Genomic DNA, 21,986 nt, shown 5'->3' with positions numbered 1-21,986 from the left:
CGGGTGAAATCCCCAAAGATGGCAAGGGACCTTGTCAGGCACGAGTCCTTGCACAACAGCAAGGAAGTGTCGCCGGCGTACTGCGTCATCTTAACACGCAGCCCACCACTTCCAGGGATCAGCAAACCTTCCACCCCTGTGTCTGCCCTAATGGCAGCCCCCAGAGGCTCCATGTGTACAGAACGAAGAGGAGAGCCGAGAGTGGGCACCCCTGCCTGACCCCAGACGAGAGGTCAAAAACATCACCCAAGTGACTATTTACACTAACTCGGCACCCCGCTCCGACATATAATGTACGAATCCATCCTATAAACTTCTCCCCAAATCCTAATCGACCTAACACTCTGAATAAAAAGGATCTATTCACGCGATCGAAGGCTTTCGCCTGATCTAGCGCTGCTACCATTAAAGGCAGACCTCTATCTTCAACCCAAGCGATGGAGTCCCTGATTAACTGTAGGTTCCATCGAATAGAGCGGCCCTCTACCCCGCACGTCTGATCCTCATGAACGACGTAGGGAAGGGCTGTGCGCAACCGGTCTGCTAAAACCTTTGCAAGTAGCTTGTAATCTACACACAGCATGGTCAACGGCCGCCAGTTGCCAAGGTCTGTTACTTCCCCTTCTTATATAAAAGTGACAGCACACCAACAGCCATTGATCCCCCGGGACCCCGTCTCAAGGATGGCCTTCAAGACTTCGAGGACCACTGGTCCAAGTATACCCCAAAACTTGAGATAAAACTCAGCCGGCAGCCCATCTATCCCAGGCACCTTCCCTTTTCCCATCCTCCTAAGAGCGCTCTCAACCTCTTCTAGTGAGATCTGGGCCTCCATCACTTCTCTAATGTCCTCCGGCAACCGCCTGGACAAGTGTTCTAAAAACACATTTCCCTGCTCTACATCTATTTCCCTTTCCTTAAATAAACCTTGAAATGATCAGTTGTCACCCTGACCATATCCTCTGGTTCTCTAACTATACTACCATTTTCTTCCCTAACACCATGCATTACCTTCCTACTCTGTCTTGCCCTAACCAACTTAAAGAACATAGCAGAACAAGTCTCATTATGTTCTAGAAAGCCACTATGCGCTCGCTCAAGGAAAGCTCGAGCCTTCCGCTCCTGCAACTCCCTGAGCTGCGCCTTTAGGGTTGCGGATCTCTCCCAGTCAAACGACCCGCCGAGGTTGCCTGCCTCGTATTCGAGTTCAATTAACCTCTGGATACGATCCACCTCCCTCCTCTCCTCCCTTTTTTCCTCTTGCAATACCCTATTATAAAAGCCCTAATCCTCACCTTAACTAATTCCCACCACTCTAACACCCCTCGCACATGGACCGGAGGCCCTCAAGCCTCCAAAAGAAACCATAAAACCCGTCAACAAAAGCCTGCTCCTCCAGCACATCCCGATCTAGCTTCCAGTACCCTCTACCAAAGAGGCAGACTGGCGACCCCACCTGCAGGAGCACCCCGTCGTGATCCGAAAAGAAAACAGGCAACAGCCGCCCAGACAACTTACCCAAAGACCTGGGTACAAAAATATAGTCGAGCCTCCGCTCAACCCCTGGAGTTACGCCATGTAGGACCGTCCATTTTCGGAGTAGTGTGCAGACCACCATCTACCAGACCATGGCAAGCCATTAGCCTGGCAATGGCGCCCGCACTGCTATCCCCCTCTTCCTAAATCTGTATTAAAATCCCCCCTATCACTAATTTCCTATTTGTGACACACAGGGGCGTCAGACAGTCCACCATCTCCTTCTGTCTGCCACCACCTGTGGCCCATACACCACCACTAATCTAAATTTACAATCCCTTATCGTGACATCCACCCCTATAACCCTCCCCTGCATTACCACGAAAGAATCCTCCACTTTTACCTCCCTGTGCCCACACAAAATCCCTACCCCGATGAGTGCACCCCCAACACCCCAAACCGACTCCCCTTGTCCCACTCCCTCTTAAACCTAATAACATCCCCTCCATCCCTCAGGTGAACCTCCTGTAAAAAACAAAAATCAAACCCCACACCCTCCAAATAACTAAAAACCGCCCTCCTCTTAACAAAATCCCTTAAACCCCTTACATTTAAACTAACAAAAGTAAAATTAGACTCCATGAAAAATAAATACATGTAATACACTCAAATTCTAAACCCAGACAGAAAAAAACATAAAACAGGAGACTCACCCGATGCTCCCCTGCTCCATATCTACCGGTGAGAACACCATCCGTAATCCCGACATCCCCCCTCTTCCTCCATCACACCCTCCCAGGATGCAGGAATAGTGTTTGGCTCCGGAGTGCCCTGCACCCTGGGTCTACCCCACAATCCTCCCCCTCCCCAGTGTTGCAGCTGGTTTGGAAAAAAATTGGGGAGGCTGAGTCCCCAAACAAAAACTCCCCACCTCCTCTTGTACCCAGTCCTGAGTCTTGTTATGTGTGTCCCCACCCAACAGAAGTTGAGGGCCTGGGGAAACCAGCAGCAACCCAGAGGTTTCTCCCGCCCCCATCACTCTCTTGGCCATCCCTTCCCCCTCACTGTCGGCCAATCGCCCCTCCTCTTCATACTCTTCTTTGGTGATGGCGGCAGTGAAGAGATACCACCCTCCCCCTGCCAGCTCCTCCACCATACCCCTCATCTCTTCCACCATGGCACTTTCCCCCAGTCCACTTTCTCTTCCACCGTCTCCTTCTCCACCACTCCTCCCTCGCTTTCTTCTCTCTCATGCTCCTCCACTCGGTTGCCTTCTTCCGCCGCTTTTTCTGGTTCTCCTACTCCCGTGCCTTCCGTTTCCTTCTCTCTTCCATCCGCCGCTTCTGGCTCCTCCTCCTTCCTTGTGGCCTTCCCCTCTGGACCTGATCTCTGGTCATGAGGCGTGCTTCCTTCCCCTCCTCTTCTTCCCCCATCCCCCGCTCCTGCTCCCCCAGCCGCAGACGCATATGACCTCTGACGGGCCGGGCACCCCTCCACAGGTGTGCTGACGAGCCACACCCATGGCACGTCTTAGGCTTGTCACAATCCTCGCCTCGTGATCCTCAGATGCACAAAATCTGCATTTTCTTGCACTGCATGAGGCGAATATGTGACCATAGGCCATACAGCGTCTGCAAAATGGGGGCTGACGTGCATAATACAACGTCCCCCTGTCAGCCCCTAGGGAGAACATAGCAGGAGGATGGAGGTAGCCACCATGTCCCCTTGGGTCCTCTCTGAGGAGGGCCTGGAAGCCTCTCCTCCCATTCCAAAACCCAAGGGAGTCTTTGAGGTGCCTAGCTGAGGAGACGTTATCCATGTATCTCCCCAGAAAAGCCCTCACCTCTTCGTCCTTAACGTAAGGGTTGTAAATGTTCACAGTTACAACCCTAAAGTTATTCTTCGCCAGGCTTGTTATTTCGTAGTGGCACATCGGCCTCTCACCTCCCACTGCTCTTGCCCTTCTCAGGATATCATCGTGTTTTTCCTCTGTATATAGTGCAACGTCGTATGCTCCCTCCAACGAGTTGCCTTGGAAACAAAACACGTCCTTCACCGTCAGCTTTAGAATCCCCATCAATATTATCCTTCCAAAGGATTCCCGTCCTAAAGGCTCAAACTCCTTTTCCTTCCAAGCAAACCGAATCGTGTTGGCCAGCCCAATCCCAGGGACCGACCGTGTTGATGTATTTAGCACCATCTCCGCAAGGAGAATGGCGCTCGTTCTCTTCTCTTCCAAAACAATTGAAAAGAAAAAACCAAGTGACTGAGCCTATCTGGTGAACACTACACAGAGACAGGAACAATCACCCACGAAATACAACGTGAACACAGGCTACCTAAATACGGTTCCCAATCCGAGACAACGAGAAGCACCTGACTCTGATTGAGAACCGCCTCAGGCAGCCAAGCCTAACTAGACACACCCCTAATCATATGCAATCCCAAATCCTATAAAACCCCAATACGAAACACAACACATAAACCCATGTCACACCCTGGCCTGACCAACTATATAACGAAAACACAAAACACTATGACCAAGGCGTGACAAGTATGGACCTAGTCTGTTCATTATATACATCTACATGATGTATTGTTACACCATGTAGGAGCAGTATAGACCTAGTCTGTTCATTATATACATCTACATGATGTATTGTTACACTATGTAGGAGCAGTAAAGACCTAGTCTGTTCATTATATACATCTACATGATGTATTGTTACACCATGTAGGAGCAGTATAGACCTAGTCTGTTCATTATATACATCTACATGATGTATTGTTACACCATGTTAGAGCAGTATAGACCTAGTCTGTTCATTATATACATCTACATGATGTATTGTTACACCATGTTAGAGCAGTATGGACCTAGTCTGTTCATTATATACATCTACATGATGTATTGTTACATCATGTAGGAGCAGTATAGACCTAGTTTGTTCATTATATACATCTACATGATGTATTGTTACACCATGTAGGAGTGGTATAGACCTAGTCTGTTCATTATATACATCTACATGATGTATTGTTACACTATGTAGGAGCAGTAAAGACCTAGTCTGTTCATTATATACATCTACATGATGTATTGTTACACCATGTAGGAGCAGTATATACCTACAGTAGCTAGCTACTTATTTAGATTTAGTATGACTGAATGAAACTGCCTTAAATGTGCTGTAGTAAACATTTTTTATTCGCACTAATCAATCAACACAATCCTGTCTTTGTATGTCGCAATTTAATAGTATTATTTAATTAAATCCATTTAAAATCATCTTTGTCTGAAAATAAAATATGATCCTCAACTCCAGTCAGCAGACCGCGATGTGCGTCTTTCAGGCGATGCTGCCAGAGTGACGTATAATCTAGTGGACGGTTCTTCAGAAACTGCTCGTCAACCACCTCGGTAGCTTGCTAGCCAACATAGCCGAACGATTAAAGCTGTTACGCTTTCGGTGTATATTAGCTATTGTGTTTTAGACACACTTCTGTCGTATCTACTTGTTAACCTATTTAATTTAATATTACGTTATTTTGTATTAGTCAGCTATAGTAGTTGGCTGGTTAAGTTAGCACTAGCCTAGTTGCTAATGACAGCTAGCTAGCTAACATCCCCGACCATGAGCTCCATTAACTACTCCCCTCTTGATAAAGAAGAGGTCTGCTGGACGGAGAAAGAAGCTCTTGTGAAAGAGGAGGAGGAAGAAGAGGATGTCACAGTAAAAAAAGAGGGTGAGGCTGTTACAATGAAAGAAGAAGAGAAAGATGTTTCAGTGAAAGAAGAGGAAGATGCATTCAGAGTGAAAGAGGAGGAGGATGTTACAGTAAAAGAAGAGGAGGCAGAGAAAGAGGAGGGTGCAGTTTTTGAAGTGAAGGAGGAGAAAGAGAGAAGATTGACAGAGGAGTCAGGAGATCTGATTACCACCCGTAAGTACTGTCTTAAAAACGGGCTCTAACTCTCAAAGTTTTTGAACGAATGTGTGGTTTTAAAGCAGCATGCTACTGAAATTCTATACTTGAAAATGTTGTTCTCTACTATAGGAATTTATGTTATAATATAATGTTAAAGCTACATTTTAAAATAGGTGATAAAGCCCTGAATGCTGATTGGCTAACAGCTGTGGTATGTCAGGCCGTATACCATGGGTATGACAAAACATGTATTTTTACCCTTCTAATTACACTGGTAACCAGTTTATAATTGCAATAAGCCACCTCGGGTTTGTGATATATGGCCAATATACCACGGCTAAGGGCTGTATCCAGGCACTTTGCGTTGTGCATAAGAACAGTCTTTAACCATGCTATATTGGCCATGTACTACACTTTCTCGGGCCTTATTGCTTAACTGTGACATGTGTAGAGAGTCCCCCCCCCACCCACCACAAAATCACAACTTAACTGTCTCACAGAGTGGCAAACAAGTTATAAATGAAACGTTTGACGTGTGTCTATTGTAGACCTTGCATGGCGTGTGTATACCCACAAAAAGCAGATTTCTAAATAATGTTGGAGAAATACAGAAAATAAGAAGCATTATTGACATGAAATGGACAAGTGTTTTGGGGAGACTGAACATATTAGCAAAAGGACAAGCGTTTTAGGAAGACTGAAAATATTAGCAAAAGGACAAGCGCTTTGGGGAGACTGAACATATTAGCAAAAGGACCAGCGCTTTGGGGAGACTGAACATATTAGCAAACGTTTGTTAGTCCACAAAAAACATGGGCAAAATAGCCATTTCAAGGAAAGGCTGAACTAAAGAGTGATCATTTAGAAAAGATAGTAATTATAACTTTAGAGATGAAGTGGGCCACCAACAAAACGTTATTAACATTGGATCAAATGCAGCCTATAACATTGACTGAAATAGTAATATATGTTATTATACACCTCTGCTCAGCCTGTAAACATGACATGATCTATTATTATAGAGCTCTGCTCAGCCAATAAACATGACATTATCTATTATTATAGAGCTCTGCTCAGCCTATAATCATGACAATATATATTATTATAGAGCTCTGCTCAGCCTAAAACATGACATTATCTATTATTATAGAGCTCTGCTCAGCCTATAAACATGACAATATATATTATTATAGAGTTCTGCTCAGCCTGAAACATGACATTATCTATTATTATAGAGCTCTGCTCAGCCTGAAACATGACATTATCTATTATTATAGAGCTCTGCTCAGCCTGTAAACATGACATTATCTATTATTATAGAGCTCTGCTCAGCCTATAAACATTCCAATATCTATTATTATAGAGCTCTGCTCAGCCTGAAACATGACATTATCTATTATTATAGAGCTCTGCACAGCCTGTAAACATGACATGATATATTATTATAGAGCTCTGCTCTGCCTATAAACATGATATTATCTATTATTATAGAGCTCTGCTCAGCCTGTAAACACGACATGATCTATTATTATAGAGCTCTGCTCAGCCTAAAAACATGACATTATCTATTATTACAGAGCTCTGTTCAGTCAATAAACATGACATTCCCTGAGAAATTAGATTTGGAGCTCTACATCATTTGTTTTTAAATCTCACCGTCACCAAGTTTATTATTAATGATGTAATGTTGTGAAGACTGACCTTGGGTTATTGAGGGATCTAGTCTGGATTAAACCTCATAGGAAGACAGTTTTATCATGTGGAGATTTCATTCAGGTCTCTCTTTAGACAAAGTACTCTGTCTTTGGCAGGAGAGAGACCAGACTCTCACTCTGATAGCAGAAAGAGTCCTTCAGAGGAACCAGACACAGAAATGCCCAAACCAGCGAGACAACACCACTGCTCCTACTGTGGAAATAGTTTTACCCGATTACTACATCTGAAAGCACATGAGAGAATACATACAGGAGAAAAGCCCTTCCACTGTTCCCAGTGTGAAAAGAGTTTTAGGTGGTTAACGAGTCTGAAAAAGCAGGAGAGGGGACACACACAAGAAAAGCTCTACCAATGCTCCCTGTGTGGAAAGAGTTTTGCCAAGTAAATGCGCCTGACTAGGCATGACAGGACACACTCAGGAGGGGATAAGACCTACCACTGCTCCCAGTGTGGAAAGAGATTTAACCGGTTAAGGCATCTGAATAAGCATGAAAGAATACATACACAGAAGGAGAAGACATACCACTGCTCTCAGTGTGGAAATACATTTTCCCAGTCAGAGGACCTGACATCACATGTGAGAATAGAGAGACTGTGTTCTGACTGGGAATTTGTGTTTTTGTTTGTCACATTAAATCATATTGTTTAAATGAATTCAGACATGAAAATCTGACCAAAACAACAGGCCTGTTTCTGTTGTTTATTCATCTTGATCGTGTCTAAAATCAAATTAAATATTTTAAAATGTGTATTTCATTTTTCATTATGAACTTTGATTGATTGTATACAAGTATAAACCCTCTGATCTAATTCATAATATGATTTGGATATTACTAAATGTAAATTATTATATAAGGAAGGAAGTAGCCTTGGCTTGTAGCTGTTTCTGTAGTGTGAGGCAGCTTGATGTACAAATACTTCCCCTGGACAGGACTCTAGTCTATTAAGTTATTATATAGATTAATTGAATTTTGCTACTCTTCACTCCAACTTTGAATTTGATTTGATATATGATTTGGATATTGCTAAATTACTTTGTTTGGATACAGCTGCAGCCAAATATATTGGCACCCTTACACTTAGAAATAATTCCCTATTTCTTCTCAAGTCAGTTGAAATTGATGGTGGTCTAGTACCACTACTTTACTATGATGGTCTCCACCTTGTTATTGTACTAGTACCACTACTATACTATGATGGTCTCCACACCTTGTTATTGTACTAGCTCCACTACTATACTATGATGGTCTCCACACCTTGTTATTGTACTAGCTCCACTACTATACTATGATGGTCTCCACCTTGTTATTGTACTAGTACCACTACTATACTATGATGGTCTCCACATCTTATTGTACTAGCTCCACTACTATACTATGATGGTCTCCACCTTGTTATTGTACTAGCTCCACTACTAGTACCACTACTATACTATGGTCTCCACACCTTGTTATTGTACTAGCTACACTACTAATACCACTACTATACTATGATGGTCTCCACACCTGGTTATAAAATCTATTTTTATAAAGCCCTTTTTACATCAGCTGATGTCACAAAGTGATATATAGAATCTCAGCCTAAAACCCCAAACAGCAATGCAGATGTAGAAGCACGGTGGCTCCCCAATTAAGGTTCAACCAGCTGCCTGTAGTTGAGAGGTAGTTCTGTAGTTGTATACAGCCAGACTGGAAGGGTTCATGCAGATTGTTGGTAGAGAGGTAGTTCTGTAGTATCTTGCCAGACTGGAAGGGTTCATGCAGATTGTTGGTAGAGAGGTAGTTCTGTAGTTGTATACAGCCAGACTGGAAGGGTTCATGCAGATTGTTGGTAGAGGGGTAGTTCTGTAGTATCTAGCCAGACTAGAAGGGTTCATGTTGGTTTGATGGAGGCAGTTTTAAGGGAATTAGGCACAGTGCCTGAATTAAGAAAGTGATTTATAATTGTATGAGTCCTGTGGGAACAGGGTCCAAGGGGCAGGTAGTTGACCTCATATTATGGACAATTTCAGAGACAGATGTTGGGGTTGTCAATGAGAATATGGTGAAACTGTAGCTGGGAGGCTTAGTGTGAAGCAGGGGGGCAGGTCTGAATCAAGGGGTAGATTGTACAGTGAAGTAAATGCTCTTTATTTTGGATTTTAGGATTTGAAAAATGCATGAAAAATAGTACTTTATTCAATGGAGTGGGTAAAGAAGGAGTTAGCGAGTGGTTGAACTCATTTCTTTTCTACAGAAAATATAATTCTGGGGTTCCCGTCACCATTTGCAATGAGATTGGTAAGGTATAACTTGTGTGCAGTGTTCAGTGCCTCTTTGTTTGCAGTCTGTTGATATACCAGGGCCTAACTGTATCAGTTAACTGGAGAATAGCTCAAGGAAAACAAAACTTTCTCCCAGCAGCTTTCATAGAACGTAGGTCACTGTTAAACTATGCTGCAGAGCGTTTGTTTGACTGAAGGAATATGACATTGCCTTAAATGCAGCGTTAGATGTAACGTTTAAGTTCTCATTCATTACAAATCTTCACTAATCAATCAACACATGCTTTCATTTCGACATATCAATATAATATTATTATTTAATGACACATTTTAAAAATACCCTTTTTTTGTCAGGAAATAAAATAAACATTTACTTATACTGCGTTACCCAATCCAGTCAGCTGATAACAATGCTGCCAGTGGGATGTATAATCTAGTGGACGGGACCCTTCAACAACAACAACAACAGCGAGTCAGTCACTTCAGTAGCTTGCTAGGCGACATGGCCTAAACGTTCAAGCTTTTTAGACTGTTTCAGTGCATATTTGCTCATGTGTTTTAAACATACTTCTGTTTTACAGTTAGTTGCCCCATTTATTTTCATATTTACGTTGTTAGTCAGGCAGATGTCTAAAATTTGCCTAGCACTAGGCTAGTCGCTAATGATATCCAGCTAGCTAACATCCCCGAACATGAGCTCCCTAAACTACTCTCCTCCTGTTAAAGAAGAGGAGGTCTGCTGGACGGAGAAAGAAGTTCTGGGGCTGAACATTGTTGTGAAAGAGGAGAAGGAAGAAGAGGATGTCACAGTAAAAAAAACAAGAAGTAGAGGGTGATGCTGTTACAGTGAAAGAAGAATAGAAAGACGTTTCAGTGAAAGAAGAAGAGGAAGAAGGGAAAGAGGAGGATGCAATTCTTGAAGTGAATTAGGAAGGAGAGGAGGAGACAGAAGGTCAGATTAACACCAGTAAATACTCATATTTAATAACGGGGGCACAAACGCTGCAGTTGTTGAACTGATGAATACAAACGTGGTTTTAAAGCAGCTGTGGTTTTTGTTTTGCATACATTTAAAAATGAAAAATTGGAGTCTGGTGTAATTTCATTACTCTGGAATTGCCCAGCTCCTAACTTCTCAACAAATATATAAACACAACCATTTCAAAGATTTTACTGACTTACAGTTCATAGAAGTCAATTGAAATAAATTCATTAGGCCCTAATCTATGGATTTCACGACTGGGCAGGTGTGCTGCCATAGGCCACCCACTGGGGTGCAAGGCCCAGCCAATCAGAATGAGTTATCCACACAAAAAGGCTTTCAAATCAAATCAAATTTTATTTGTCACATACACATGGTTAGCAGATGTTAATGCGAGTGTAGCGAAATGCTTGTGCTTCTAGTTCCGACAATGCAGTAATAACCAATGAGTAATCTAGCTAACAATTCCAAAACTACTACCTTATACACGTAAGTGTAAAGGGATAAAGAATATGTACATAAAGATATATGAATGAGTGATGGTACAGAGCGGCATAGGCAAGATGCAGTAGATGGTATCGAGTACAGTATATACATATGAGATGAGTATGTAAACAAAGTGGCATAGTTTAAAGTGGCTAGTGATACATGTATTACATAAAGATGCAGTAGATGATATAGAGTACAGTATATACGTATACATATGAGATTAATAATGTAGGGTATGTAAACATTATATAAGTAGCATTGTTTAAAGTGGCTAGTGATATATTTTACATCAATTCCCATCAATTCCCATTATTAAAGTGGCTGGAGTTGAGTCAGTGTGTTGGCAGCAGCCACTCAATGTTAGAGGTGGCTGTTTAACAGTCTGATGGCCTTGAGATAGAAGCTGTTTTTCAGTCTCTCGGTCCCAGCTTTGATGCACCTGTACTGACCTCGCCTTCTGGACGATAGCGGGGTGAACAGGCAGTGGCTCGGGTGGTTGTTGTCCTTGATGATCTTTATTACAGACAGAAATACTCCTCAGCACCCCCTCCTCAGATGATCCCGCATGAAACATGGGACCAACACTTTCCATGTTGCGTTTATTTTTTTGTTCAGTATATACACTTAGGAACACATGTCAGCGTAGAGCCCTGAACTATAATAATAAGTCAGCAGTTTATCTGGCAGGACAGTGTGGTGTGTAGTGATGTGTTGTGATATGGAGGCACTTTGGTGATTCTTGATGTTCACTTGTACAACTATTCATCATTACTATTGTATTTAAATTAATTATTTGAACACATTGGTTAAAAGACTCTTGTCACAAAAATGTGATTTACAAGGAGCAATTTACCACATTACTTCATGCTTACATTTCTTGTTTTACAAACATTGCCAAGCTGCTCATTCATTTCTTGTTGTTGTGATTATTGGTGTGGTCAGTCATTGCAAAAACATATTTGGTAGAAAATCAGCGGCGTGTATTTTCTTTCATCTGCCTGCTACACTGGCTGGTGGACCAACAAGACAACAGGACCAACAGGACTTAGAAAACATTTGTCAAAGTTTGTAAAAACATTCACTACATTGACTATCTGACTTTCACACAGGAGAGAGATGTGACCATCGTGGATCCTCTGGGGAGTCTCAACAACATGATGCTGAAGAGGCAGAGAAGAGTCTCTCCAGATCAGAACACCTCAAGAAACACCAGCAGAGACACACAGGAAAGAAATCACACTGCTGCTCTGACTGTGGGAAACGTTTCAAATCTTCATCCGAACTTAAAAATCACCAGCGAGTACACACAGGAGAGAAGCCTTATAGCTGTAATCAATGTGGGAAGAGTTTTACTCATTCAAGTAATCTGAAAACACACCAGAGAACACACACAAGAGATAAGCCTTACAGCTGTGAACAGTGTGGCAAGAGTTTTACTCAGGCAAGCAACCTGGTATCACACCAGAGAACACACACAGGAGAGCAGCCATACAGCTGTGATCAGTGTGGCAAGAGTTTTACTCAGTCAAGCAACCTGGTATCACACCAGAGAATACACACAGGAGAGCAGCCATATAGCTGTGAGCAATGTGGGAAAAACTTTTCTCGGGGAGAACGCCTTAAAGAGCACCAGAGAACACACACAGGGGAGAAGCCTTATATCTGTGACCAGTGTGGCAAGAGTTTTACTCAGTCACGCAACCTGCTATCACACCAGAGAACACACACAGGAGAGCAGCCATATAGCTGTGAGCAATGTGGCAAGAGTTTTACTCAGTCAAGCAACCTGGTATCACACCAGAGAACACACACAGGAGAGCAGCCATATAGCTGTGAGCAATGTGGGAAAAGCTTTTCTCGGATAGAACACCTTAAAGGACACCAGAGAACACACACAGGGGAGAAACCTTATAGCTGTAATCAGTGTGGGAAGAGTTTTACTCAGTCAAACAGCCTGAATAGACACCAGAGAACACACACATGATATAAATCGTATAGCTGTAATCAGTGTGGGAAGAGTTTTTTCACCAGAGAGCACACACAGGAGACACTGCTCTGCTCTGACTTTGAAGAGCTTTGCTTCCCTAAGAAACCTGACACAACACCAGAGAACACACACAGGAGAGAAGCCTTATAGCTGTGATCAGTGTGACAAGAGATACTCTCATTCAAGTGGTCTGATTAAACATCAGAAAATACATGCAGGAGATCCACAGGGTGTAGAATGACCAACACCAGACCTATATACATCAAATCATATTTTATTTGTCACATACACTTGTTTAGCAGATGTTATTGTGGGTGTAGCAAAATGCTTGTGTTTCTATCTCCAACAGTCCAGTAATATCTAACCAGTAATATTTAACAATACACACAATCTAAAGGAATGGAATTAAGAATATATCAATCTTTGGCCGAGCGATGCCAGAGCAGCATAGACTAAGATACAGTAGAATAGAATAGAATACAGTACATACAGTGGGGCAAAAAAAGTATTTAGTCAGCCACCAATTGTGCAAGTTCTCCCACTTAAAAAGATGTGTATTTGCAAATTATGGTGGAAAATAAATATTTGGTCAATTACAAAAGTTTATCTCAATACTTTGTTATATACCCTTTGTTGGCAATGACAGAGGTTAAACGTTTTCTGTAAGTCTTCACAAGGTTTTCACACACTGTTGCTGGTATTTTGGCCCATTGCCCCATGCAGATCTCCTCTAGAGCAGTGATGTTTTGGGGCTGTTGCTGGGCAACATGGACTTTCAACTCCCTCCAAAGACTTTCTATGTGGTTGAGATCTGGAGACTGGCTAGGCCACTCAGGACCTTGAAATACTTCTTACGAAGCCACTCCTTCGTTGCCCGGGCGGTGTGTTTGGGATCATTGTCATGCTGAAAGACCCAGCCACGTTTCATCTTCAATGCCCTTGCTGATGGTAGGCTTTGTTACTTTGGTCCCAGCTTTCTACGGGTCATTCACTAGGTCCCCCCGTGTGGTTCTGGGATTTTTGCTCACCGTTCTTGTGATCATTTTGACCCCACGGGGTGAGATCTTGTGTGGAGCCCCAGATCGAGGGAGATTATCAGTGGTCTTGTATGTCTTCCATTTCCTAATATTTGCTCCCACAGTTGATTTCTTCAAACCAAGCTGCTTACCTATTGCAGATTCAGTCTTCCCAGCCTGGTGCAGGTCTACAATTTTGTTTCTGGTGTCCTTTGACAGCTCTTTGGGTATCAATAACTAGGTGCTTATTTTGATATCTAGTTATGACTGAATCAGAAATACAGATGTGGAGTAATGTCGAGTTTGTTTTAAATTCTCATAAAAAATCTGAACTAATCAAACAACACTTGTTGCTCTTTGTACGTGTTGATATAATATTCTTGGAGAGGGAAAAAAACGTTCCCCTAAACTGCTTAATAATATTATAATTCAATGAAGGAATAAAAAAGTTTTCCTTCCTTAACTGCGTTTCCTCCCTCCAGACAGCAGATGGCAATATGTGTCTTTCAGGCGATGTTTCTAGTGTGACGCATATCTAGTGGACGGAACGCTTCTTCAACAACTGCAGCCACCTCGGTTGCTCGCTAGCCAACAGTCGGAACATTCAAGTTCTTTAGACAATTTCGTGGTTTAATTGCCTCTATGATTGAAACATACTCATGTGGAAACAACTAGATACCCCATTTAATTTAATATTTACGTTGTAAGTCAACTAGCTGGCTAATGCTAACTAGCCATTAACCCCGAACATGAGTTCACCAAGCTACTCTCCTCCTGATAAAGAAGAGGTAGTCTGCTGGACGGAGAAAGAAGCTCTCGTGAAAGAGGAGGCTGTTACAATACACAAACAAGTAGAGGGTGTTACCGTGAAAGAAGAAGAGAAAGACGCGTTCAGAGTGAAAGAGGAGGAGGATGTTACTGTGAAAGAAGAGGAGGAAGATGCAGTTTTTGGAGTGGAGGATGAAGTGAAAGAAGATGAAGACGTTTTTGGAATGAAGGATGAAGAGGGGGAGATTACTGTCACATTAGAGGAGGACGAAGAAGAGAAGACTGGAGATCTGATTAACACCAGTAAATACAGTGAGTACTATCTTATAGAACAGGGGAACACAAACTCTTCAGTTGTTGAACTAATGTGTGATTTTACATTCTACACTTGAATATGTTTTTGTACTGTAGGAATTGTTCATGGCGTCCTCTAGTGATTTTTAAAAATACTTTTCATGTCGAAAAGTGATATAGAAATACAGTAAAGTATAAGCACTCTAAAGGGAAACAAATGTTTTGAGCAAAATAGTTTTTTTTTTAGACAATTACAAACTGGAAGGAGTGAATGATGTCATACATAGTAAGGCTTTCAAGGAGTTGGCTTGATGGGATGTCGTGATGTCATCCAATAGGCGACTGATTCTAATGTGAATATTCATTGTTCTTTTAAAAATCCTTCCTGTTCTGTCAAGTTGGTTGTTGATCATTGCAAGAAAGCCATTTTCAAGTCTTGCCATTGACTTTCAAGACGATTTAAGTCCAAACTGTAACTAGGCCACTCAGGAACATTCAATGTCATCTTGGTAAGCTCCTCCAGTGTAGATTTGGCCTTGTGGTTTAGGTTATTGTCCTGTTAGGACAGTTTTCATATTCAGATCTCTGAAATGCTCTCTAACTACGTAACATTTAGTGTCTCCTGTTACGCTGGGAAAACCGTTTTCATGGGCACAGAAATCCTAAATAATTTCAGAGTTTGCTAAATCCAATGGTTCTAACCGAGAGTCACCTTAACTTTATTGACAACACCCCAATGGATGCTGTCATTAATGCAGTTCTTCAATAATTACACATAATACTTAATACTGTAGCTGTTTAGTTACAGTCACATGTTCAACTATCATCAGCTGATCCAGGAAATCATTTTCTGAATGCCAGTCAAATGACAAACATCACGACATGGGTATATTTGTTGTTAGGTGAAGTTATGGGTCCTACAGTAGGTCTATGTTGTTGTTAGCTGAAGTTATGGGCCAATTTGTAAACAATTAGTGAACAAACCCTTATTGTCAGGCTGATGGCAAAGCTAGCCAAAGAGCATTTTACTGGTTGAAGTGTTTTTTTTTTCGTATAAAAAAGTTATGCGTATTGCACTCATAAGAAACCTGTAAATAAATGGAAGATATTTTTTCTGTCAGCCTATGAGAACTCCCCTGAGTTTTCCCCCACGGTGGTGAACTAGTGAATAGACACAGAGCTTAATGTGAGTTTCCTTGAGTAGCACTCCTGATCTTGCGCTATAATATTCAGAATACATTGTGGAAAACTAAAATCTTCGCTCACCATTTTGGCTCCAGACAGATATACTACATCCATAATTAGTGGTTTCCTCATTAGCAGGGAGGAGTTTCTACAACCAGATATACTACATCCATAATTAGTGGTTTCCTCATTAGCATGGAGGAGATTCTGCAACCAAATTGTGTGTGCATCGCCCTCCTGCCGTAATTTGAGCAAACACAGAAACTTTGTATGTTGTCTACCTCACTTGCTTTGGCAATGTTAACACATGTTTCCCATGCCAATAAAGCCCTTGAATTGAAATTGAATTGAATATTAGCCTCAGGGGAAAAATCCAGGCTCTGAATTGAAAGAGTACTATTTATGTTATTTAACAAAAAAGTGACAAACAAAAAAAGAGTTGTGTTAAACTTACCACGTTGGTGACCCACTTGAATCAAAATGTAGCTAGCTGTTTTCTACAAATTGTCCTCTAACCAATGATGTACACATTATTCCCAGATTCCGTGTGGTTTTTGAGCTGTTAGTTTTAACAGGACGTGCAACCTCATTTCCCTTCTGTCACACAAATGATTTTAGCATGATATCGATGAGTTATGACAAATAAGTGTTGTGTTCCTTTGTTCAACGTCCCCTACATTTAAATGTATCACGCCCAAATGCAGCCGACTGTCTTCTGCAGGTTGTCCTCTAACCAGTGAGGTAAAATATTTATCCCGTTTCCATGTGTTTTGTTTAGTTGTGTTAGTTTCAACAGCACGTTACAACCTGATTTCCCCCCTAATCAATATCAGTGATTTATTGCTACTTGTCAAAACAACAGTGTTTTTGGTGCTTGTGCAGTTTATAAGGTGCTTGTTTAAAAAAATACAAGTAATATGATTATTGTGGCAGATGTTTGTGTATACAGTATGGCCCATTTTACGTTTAGGTTTTCAATATATCACAAACTGTTTCTGCATATTGGTTGTTGATTTGTACATGTTAAAATTGTGTGTTGACATTGGGCTATCCCACCTAGCAAAATGTAATTAAAAAATACTTTGAAAAAAGGACTATGCAACCAAATATTTCATATTTACATTTCATGTAACATTTAGTTATCATAATTATTTATGTAACCAACTGACGATTTTGGGTACAATTATATTGACATTGTTGCTCTGCTTTTAGAATATCAGGGTTAATTCTCAGATGTGCCAACCCAAATGTACTAAAGCATGACATTAGGGACTGGGCCCAGATCCAACAACATGCCTATCCAGTGAACCCTGAAAGATTTTCTCGAGGGTTGGCAAGTCAAATAGTTTTGCGTTTAGCCATTGCGTTGCCATGGATCACAATTTATTTTGGCTTATTGGAGATTAGTTTTTGTCAGGAGAATTCTATACTCCTGTTCATTTACCAATTCAATTAAGTTACCCTTAGTCTGTTACATCAGGATTTGTAAGATACTGATAGAAAAGGAAACAGACAGAGGCCCAGTCTACCAAAGTTAAATGTTTATTCATGGGAACGTTCTGGCGTGTACAGTACAGGACCTTCAATTTATGGTAACACACATACTTCCACACCAACCATCAAACCCGCCCGCCAATAGAGCCTAGGGAATACGTGAGAATAGTGTCTTCCTACCCTCCCCTAAGATAGGGAGAGACCTGGGACTGGGATGTTCTCAGTGTCCCAGCCAAGCTCTCCCCGGATCTGGCTCAGACAGATAGTCTGTTCTCAAAACACTAGACACATTGTTCCCAAACGTTGATTCGGACTAAAACCACACAAAGTATTATAATATAATCATCGAATGAGTCTAACACTTACACACATGTGTTATAATAATCTAATGATTCAAATTAATTTCATACAATCACATGGTATCAGACCTATGGTTTCAGGACTGTAACATTCTAATCATTTATTAAAACACATTTCCTTATCAGTTTTGTTTGGTAGAAAAAGGAGAAAAGAGGATTGCATATTGTTATTTAGAAATGTGTGTTTTCTTGTTTTTAAATTGTTGACAGCCAGTAGACATGTTAATATTGTAGAAGGTGAAGCATTGTAGTAGATTATAATGTGAAATGGAGGTTGTTTTTTGTTGGTGGTGAGCGAACTTGTCCAACAAAAATATAGGATATATTTGTTGTCTTAAAGGGGAAGGTTTTACAGGCTTTGGTTTGAGGTTGGACTTTAGCATGTCTAGCTCGTTAGCACGTCTAGCTCGTTAGCACACACGTCTAGCTCGTTAGCACGTAGGACGCACTGATTGGTGTCACCTCGTTTGTATATGTGTTACACCTGTGCTGGCTTGTCCATCTTGTTAGTGGGAAGGTGTTTCACCTGAGCTGGTCCAGGTTCTATTTATGAGTGTCTGGCCCAGTGCTCCAGTTGTTTTGATAGATGTAGAGAGTCAACACCTTTAGTTACGCCTCCTTTTTGGTTTGCGTCCTGTCTTTAAGTTTATTGTTGGTGTTTCTTTTGTTTGCCTCTTCTTGGGCAGATATAGTGGGTCTCATTTTAGGTCCCAGTTGTTGTTACAACTTTCAGTGGACACTGTGAGAGCAAGATTATGTCATAATACTTGTAGAAAAGGCCCATGGAGTTGGTGGAATAATCCTTTAATTCATCGCCATTTACTCAGCTGGGCCAGGGGCGCTTTAATTAGGTCAGGTGGAAATGTCCGACAGATCTCAACTCCATGAAAGGAGGAAATGGCCATCGCCTGATCTCGCTGCTGTCTCTTCCTTAACTCCATCTGATCCAGAAGTTCTGTGCGTCCATGAATCCACGTAAATCGACCGACTTTTACCTTTCATCTGAATTATCTGTGGCGATCGGGAGAGTGGGCCATTCAGTTACTGTTAATAGTTATTACCGCGGAGCGCGGCTTTGAGCGCAGCTTCAAACATATTGTGTAATGTGAATTGTCAATGATCACGGCCCTACGGCTCCTCATAGGCCAATTATGCAATCGATATGGTTCATGTGTATATTGAAATTAATTATATGGACACATGAAGACAATTGAAAGAGTGAAATGAGAAACGTCATTGTTTGCTAACTGATTGACTTTGATAATGGGGATTATAGATTGTTTTGTATTCTTTCATGATTTATAAATAGTTACGAGCCTAAATGACTCGCGGATGATTACTATTGACTTCTTAATGAACTGGACTGTTGAATTCCCTAATTCTGTTAATAATGAATGATATGATTTGATCTTTGATTATGAATTTGATTGGATACATGTTATTTGTTTCCTTTGTGATGCAACACAGACTACTCAGTAAATATACCACTTTATGGTTAAAGGAATTCCTGCCTCAGTCTCATACATTCCTCTGTCACCTGTTCACCTTCACTGTCAGTCATCCTACCTGTCCAGCTACCCACACAGATTCCACTCATCTTTCAATACTTTTATTGCATTAAATGGTTGTTTTATGCAAGAGTACAGCGGGTTCTTATAACTATTGTGTCTGTGTGTTCTACTTAGAATGGGCCTCTGGGAGAAAACACTGACAGGAGATTTACAGTGTCTTTTGGGTGATGAAACTTAGAGACTGCATTCCAGAGCATGAGTTAAGAGATGACCCCAGGGCCAGACCCTGGTCTCTACACAATGTTAGTGGTGGCTGTTTTAAGTCTGACCAGGTATTGTGTTACAGCTGCTCTCTCCTCCTCAATGCTATGAACTAGGTCCAAAGCCCTCTCCTCCACGGTTTCCCAACCTAAACTCACTGAGATGAGGTCAAAAGAGGTGACGTCTAATAGAGGTGGTTTGGTTTACCAAATGAGTAACTTTGCCTGAAGACTTGTTTGGTTCCCAAGCACTTTAATTTGGCGTCCATGTTCATGGAAAGAGACAGCAAAGTTTGTCCCAGAGTGGACATTGGGTTTGATTCAGACTCTGCCAGTGTACCAGGTGGACATTGGGTTTGTTTCAGACCCTGCCAGCATGGCCAGAAATTTATTCCAAGGTCAGTAACTTATAACCACTGAACCACCTTTCATGCATGACTAAAAACACCTAAGTATTAGATTTACTGCCATGGTCTAGTATGTCACTGCCTCAGACACCATTCACAATGCTGGCTGAGGTACAAGTAAAATATGAAATATTATTTCCTAATTGTAAAAAAATCCCCAATCCTTAAAAAAAAGCTCAGTAGGCTTTTCTGTTGTTGAGGAAAGCAGGGGAAGTGTTGTGAGTAACAGAACTGCTTGAGATATAGCGGAAGGGAAGCTGCTCACTGATTGGCTGTAGTGAAAAGAGTCCCTCCAAAATCTATCACTATTCCAACTGACATGTCAAATTCTCCCCCAAATCTACCACTAATAGGGCAAGCCTCCACAGACCCTGTCTTGTATTGACAAACAGAACAAATAATTTAACATTCAAATATGCCATTTTAAATAGTTCAATTCAGCTGGGCCTTTTTTAACACAGACACTTGTTCCAGCTGTAGATGTTATGCCTTTGTACAGATCTAGGATCAGTTTTCCTCCACAATGCATACGCAGCACCGGTCAATTGTTTGGACACACCTACAAATTCAATGTTTTTACTTTATTTTAACTATTGTCTACATTGTAGAATAATAGTGAAAACAACACAACTATAAAATAACTCATATGGAATCATGTAGTAACCAAAAAAGTGTTAAACAAATCAATTTTATATTTTAAATTCTTCAAAGTAGCCACCCTTTGCCTTGATGACAGCTTTGCCCACTCTTTGCATTCTCTCAACCAGCTTCACCTGGAATGCTTTTCTAACCGTCTTGAAGGAGTTCCCACATATGCTGAGCACCTGTTGGCTGCTTTTCCTTCACTTTGCGGTCCGATTCATCCCAAACCATCTCATAGGCAGTTGCCTTGTCTTCACAGTTAACTCTTTTGAACTTTTCTTCTGCAGCAGAGGTAACTCTGGGTCTTCCTTTCCTGTGGCAATCCTCATGATAGCCAGCTTCAGCATAGCGATTGATTGTTTTTGTGACTGCACTTGAAGAATCTTTCAAAGTTCTTGAACGTTTCCGCATTGACTGACCTTCATGTGTTAAAGTAATGATGGACTGTCATTTCATTTTGCTTATTTGAGCGGTTCTTGCCATAATATAGACTTGGTCTTTCAGCAAATAGGGCTATCTTCTGTATACCACCTTTACCTTGTCACAACTGATTGGCTCAAATGCATTAAGAAAGACAGAAATTCCACAAATTGACATTTAACAAGGCACACCTGTAAATTGACATGCATTCCAGGTGACTACCTCGTGATAGATAGAAAGGAGATAAAAGTCCCCCCCAAAAAAGGTTAAAATAAAACAATAAAAAGTACATTTGAATGACACTAAGAGGCAGTGTTAAGGAAGAGTCATAGCACAGCTACTTCAGTGTAACCAGGAAGTAATTACCACTAGTAAACCAGTAAGCGGCACAGTAACTCACTGCTCTCTGACATCTTGTACATGATGTCATCTTTGCCAAGTCCCATAAGAATCTCATTCTCTGTTGCCATCAAAAGGAAAGCTTCAAGGTTCTCTTGAGTGAGGGAGGTTCTTATGCGGTTCTTCACGAATTCCATGGTGGAGACGGTCCTCTCACAAGCCACCTGAATGATGGATAGGGTGAGGAGGAACTTGTAGCCCAAATGATCTGATACGCATCCGTGAGCAGATTGTGCTGAGACAGGAGAAGATAGCAGCATATCGGGCAGTTTTTACATGTGGAACAACTGCTCACCAACTCCACCCTTTCATCAGGATCCTCAAAGCCTTCACCTGATTCATCACTGGCGTCGGCAGCCCTGATGTTGTACTCCTTCAATGCTGACTGTTT

The 21,986-nt window shown here is 41.5% G+C and overlaps 1 protein-coding gene across 1 annotated transcript; it reads left to right on the top strand.

Annotated features, from left to right (window-relative positions):
- The first annotated feature begins 4,867 nt into the window (after nt 1-4,867).
- LOC115123602 (zinc finger protein 239-like) lies at nt 4,868-14,319 on the top strand. Its single transcript, XM_065006360.1, has 2 exons — nt 4,868-5,418; nt 11,963-14,319. Exons 1-2 carry the CDS (start codon nt 5,112-5,114, stop codon nt 12,835-12,837), a joined length of 1,182 nt encoding a protein of 393 aa, XP_064862432.1. The 5' UTR covers nt 4,868-5,111; the 3' UTR covers nt 12,838-14,319.
- Nucleotides 14,320-21,986: the final 7,667 nt, after the last annotated feature.

This window comes from Oncorhynchus nerka, linkage group LG21 (assembly GCF_034236695.1).
Source record: "Oncorhynchus nerka isolate Pitt River linkage group LG21, Oner_Uvic_2.0, whole genome shotgun sequence".
Lineage (NCBI taxonomy): Eukaryota > Metazoa > Chordata > Actinopteri > Salmoniformes > Salmonidae > Oncorhynchus > Oncorhynchus nerka.
The sequence above is the reverse complement of the archived record's forward strand: the minus strand, read 5'-3'. Positions and strand labels throughout refer to the sequence as shown.

Bases quoted from the DNA above. Each gene is read 5' to 3' on its own strand.
- LOC115123602 (XM_065006360.1), top strand. From the start codon at position 5,112: ATGAGCTCCATTAACTACTCCCCTCTTGATAAAGAAGAGGTCTGCTGG. The intron at 5,419-11,962 runs GTAAGTACTGTC...ACTTTCACACAG, and splicing joins AGGAGATCTGATTACCACCC to GAGAGAGATGTGACCATCGT.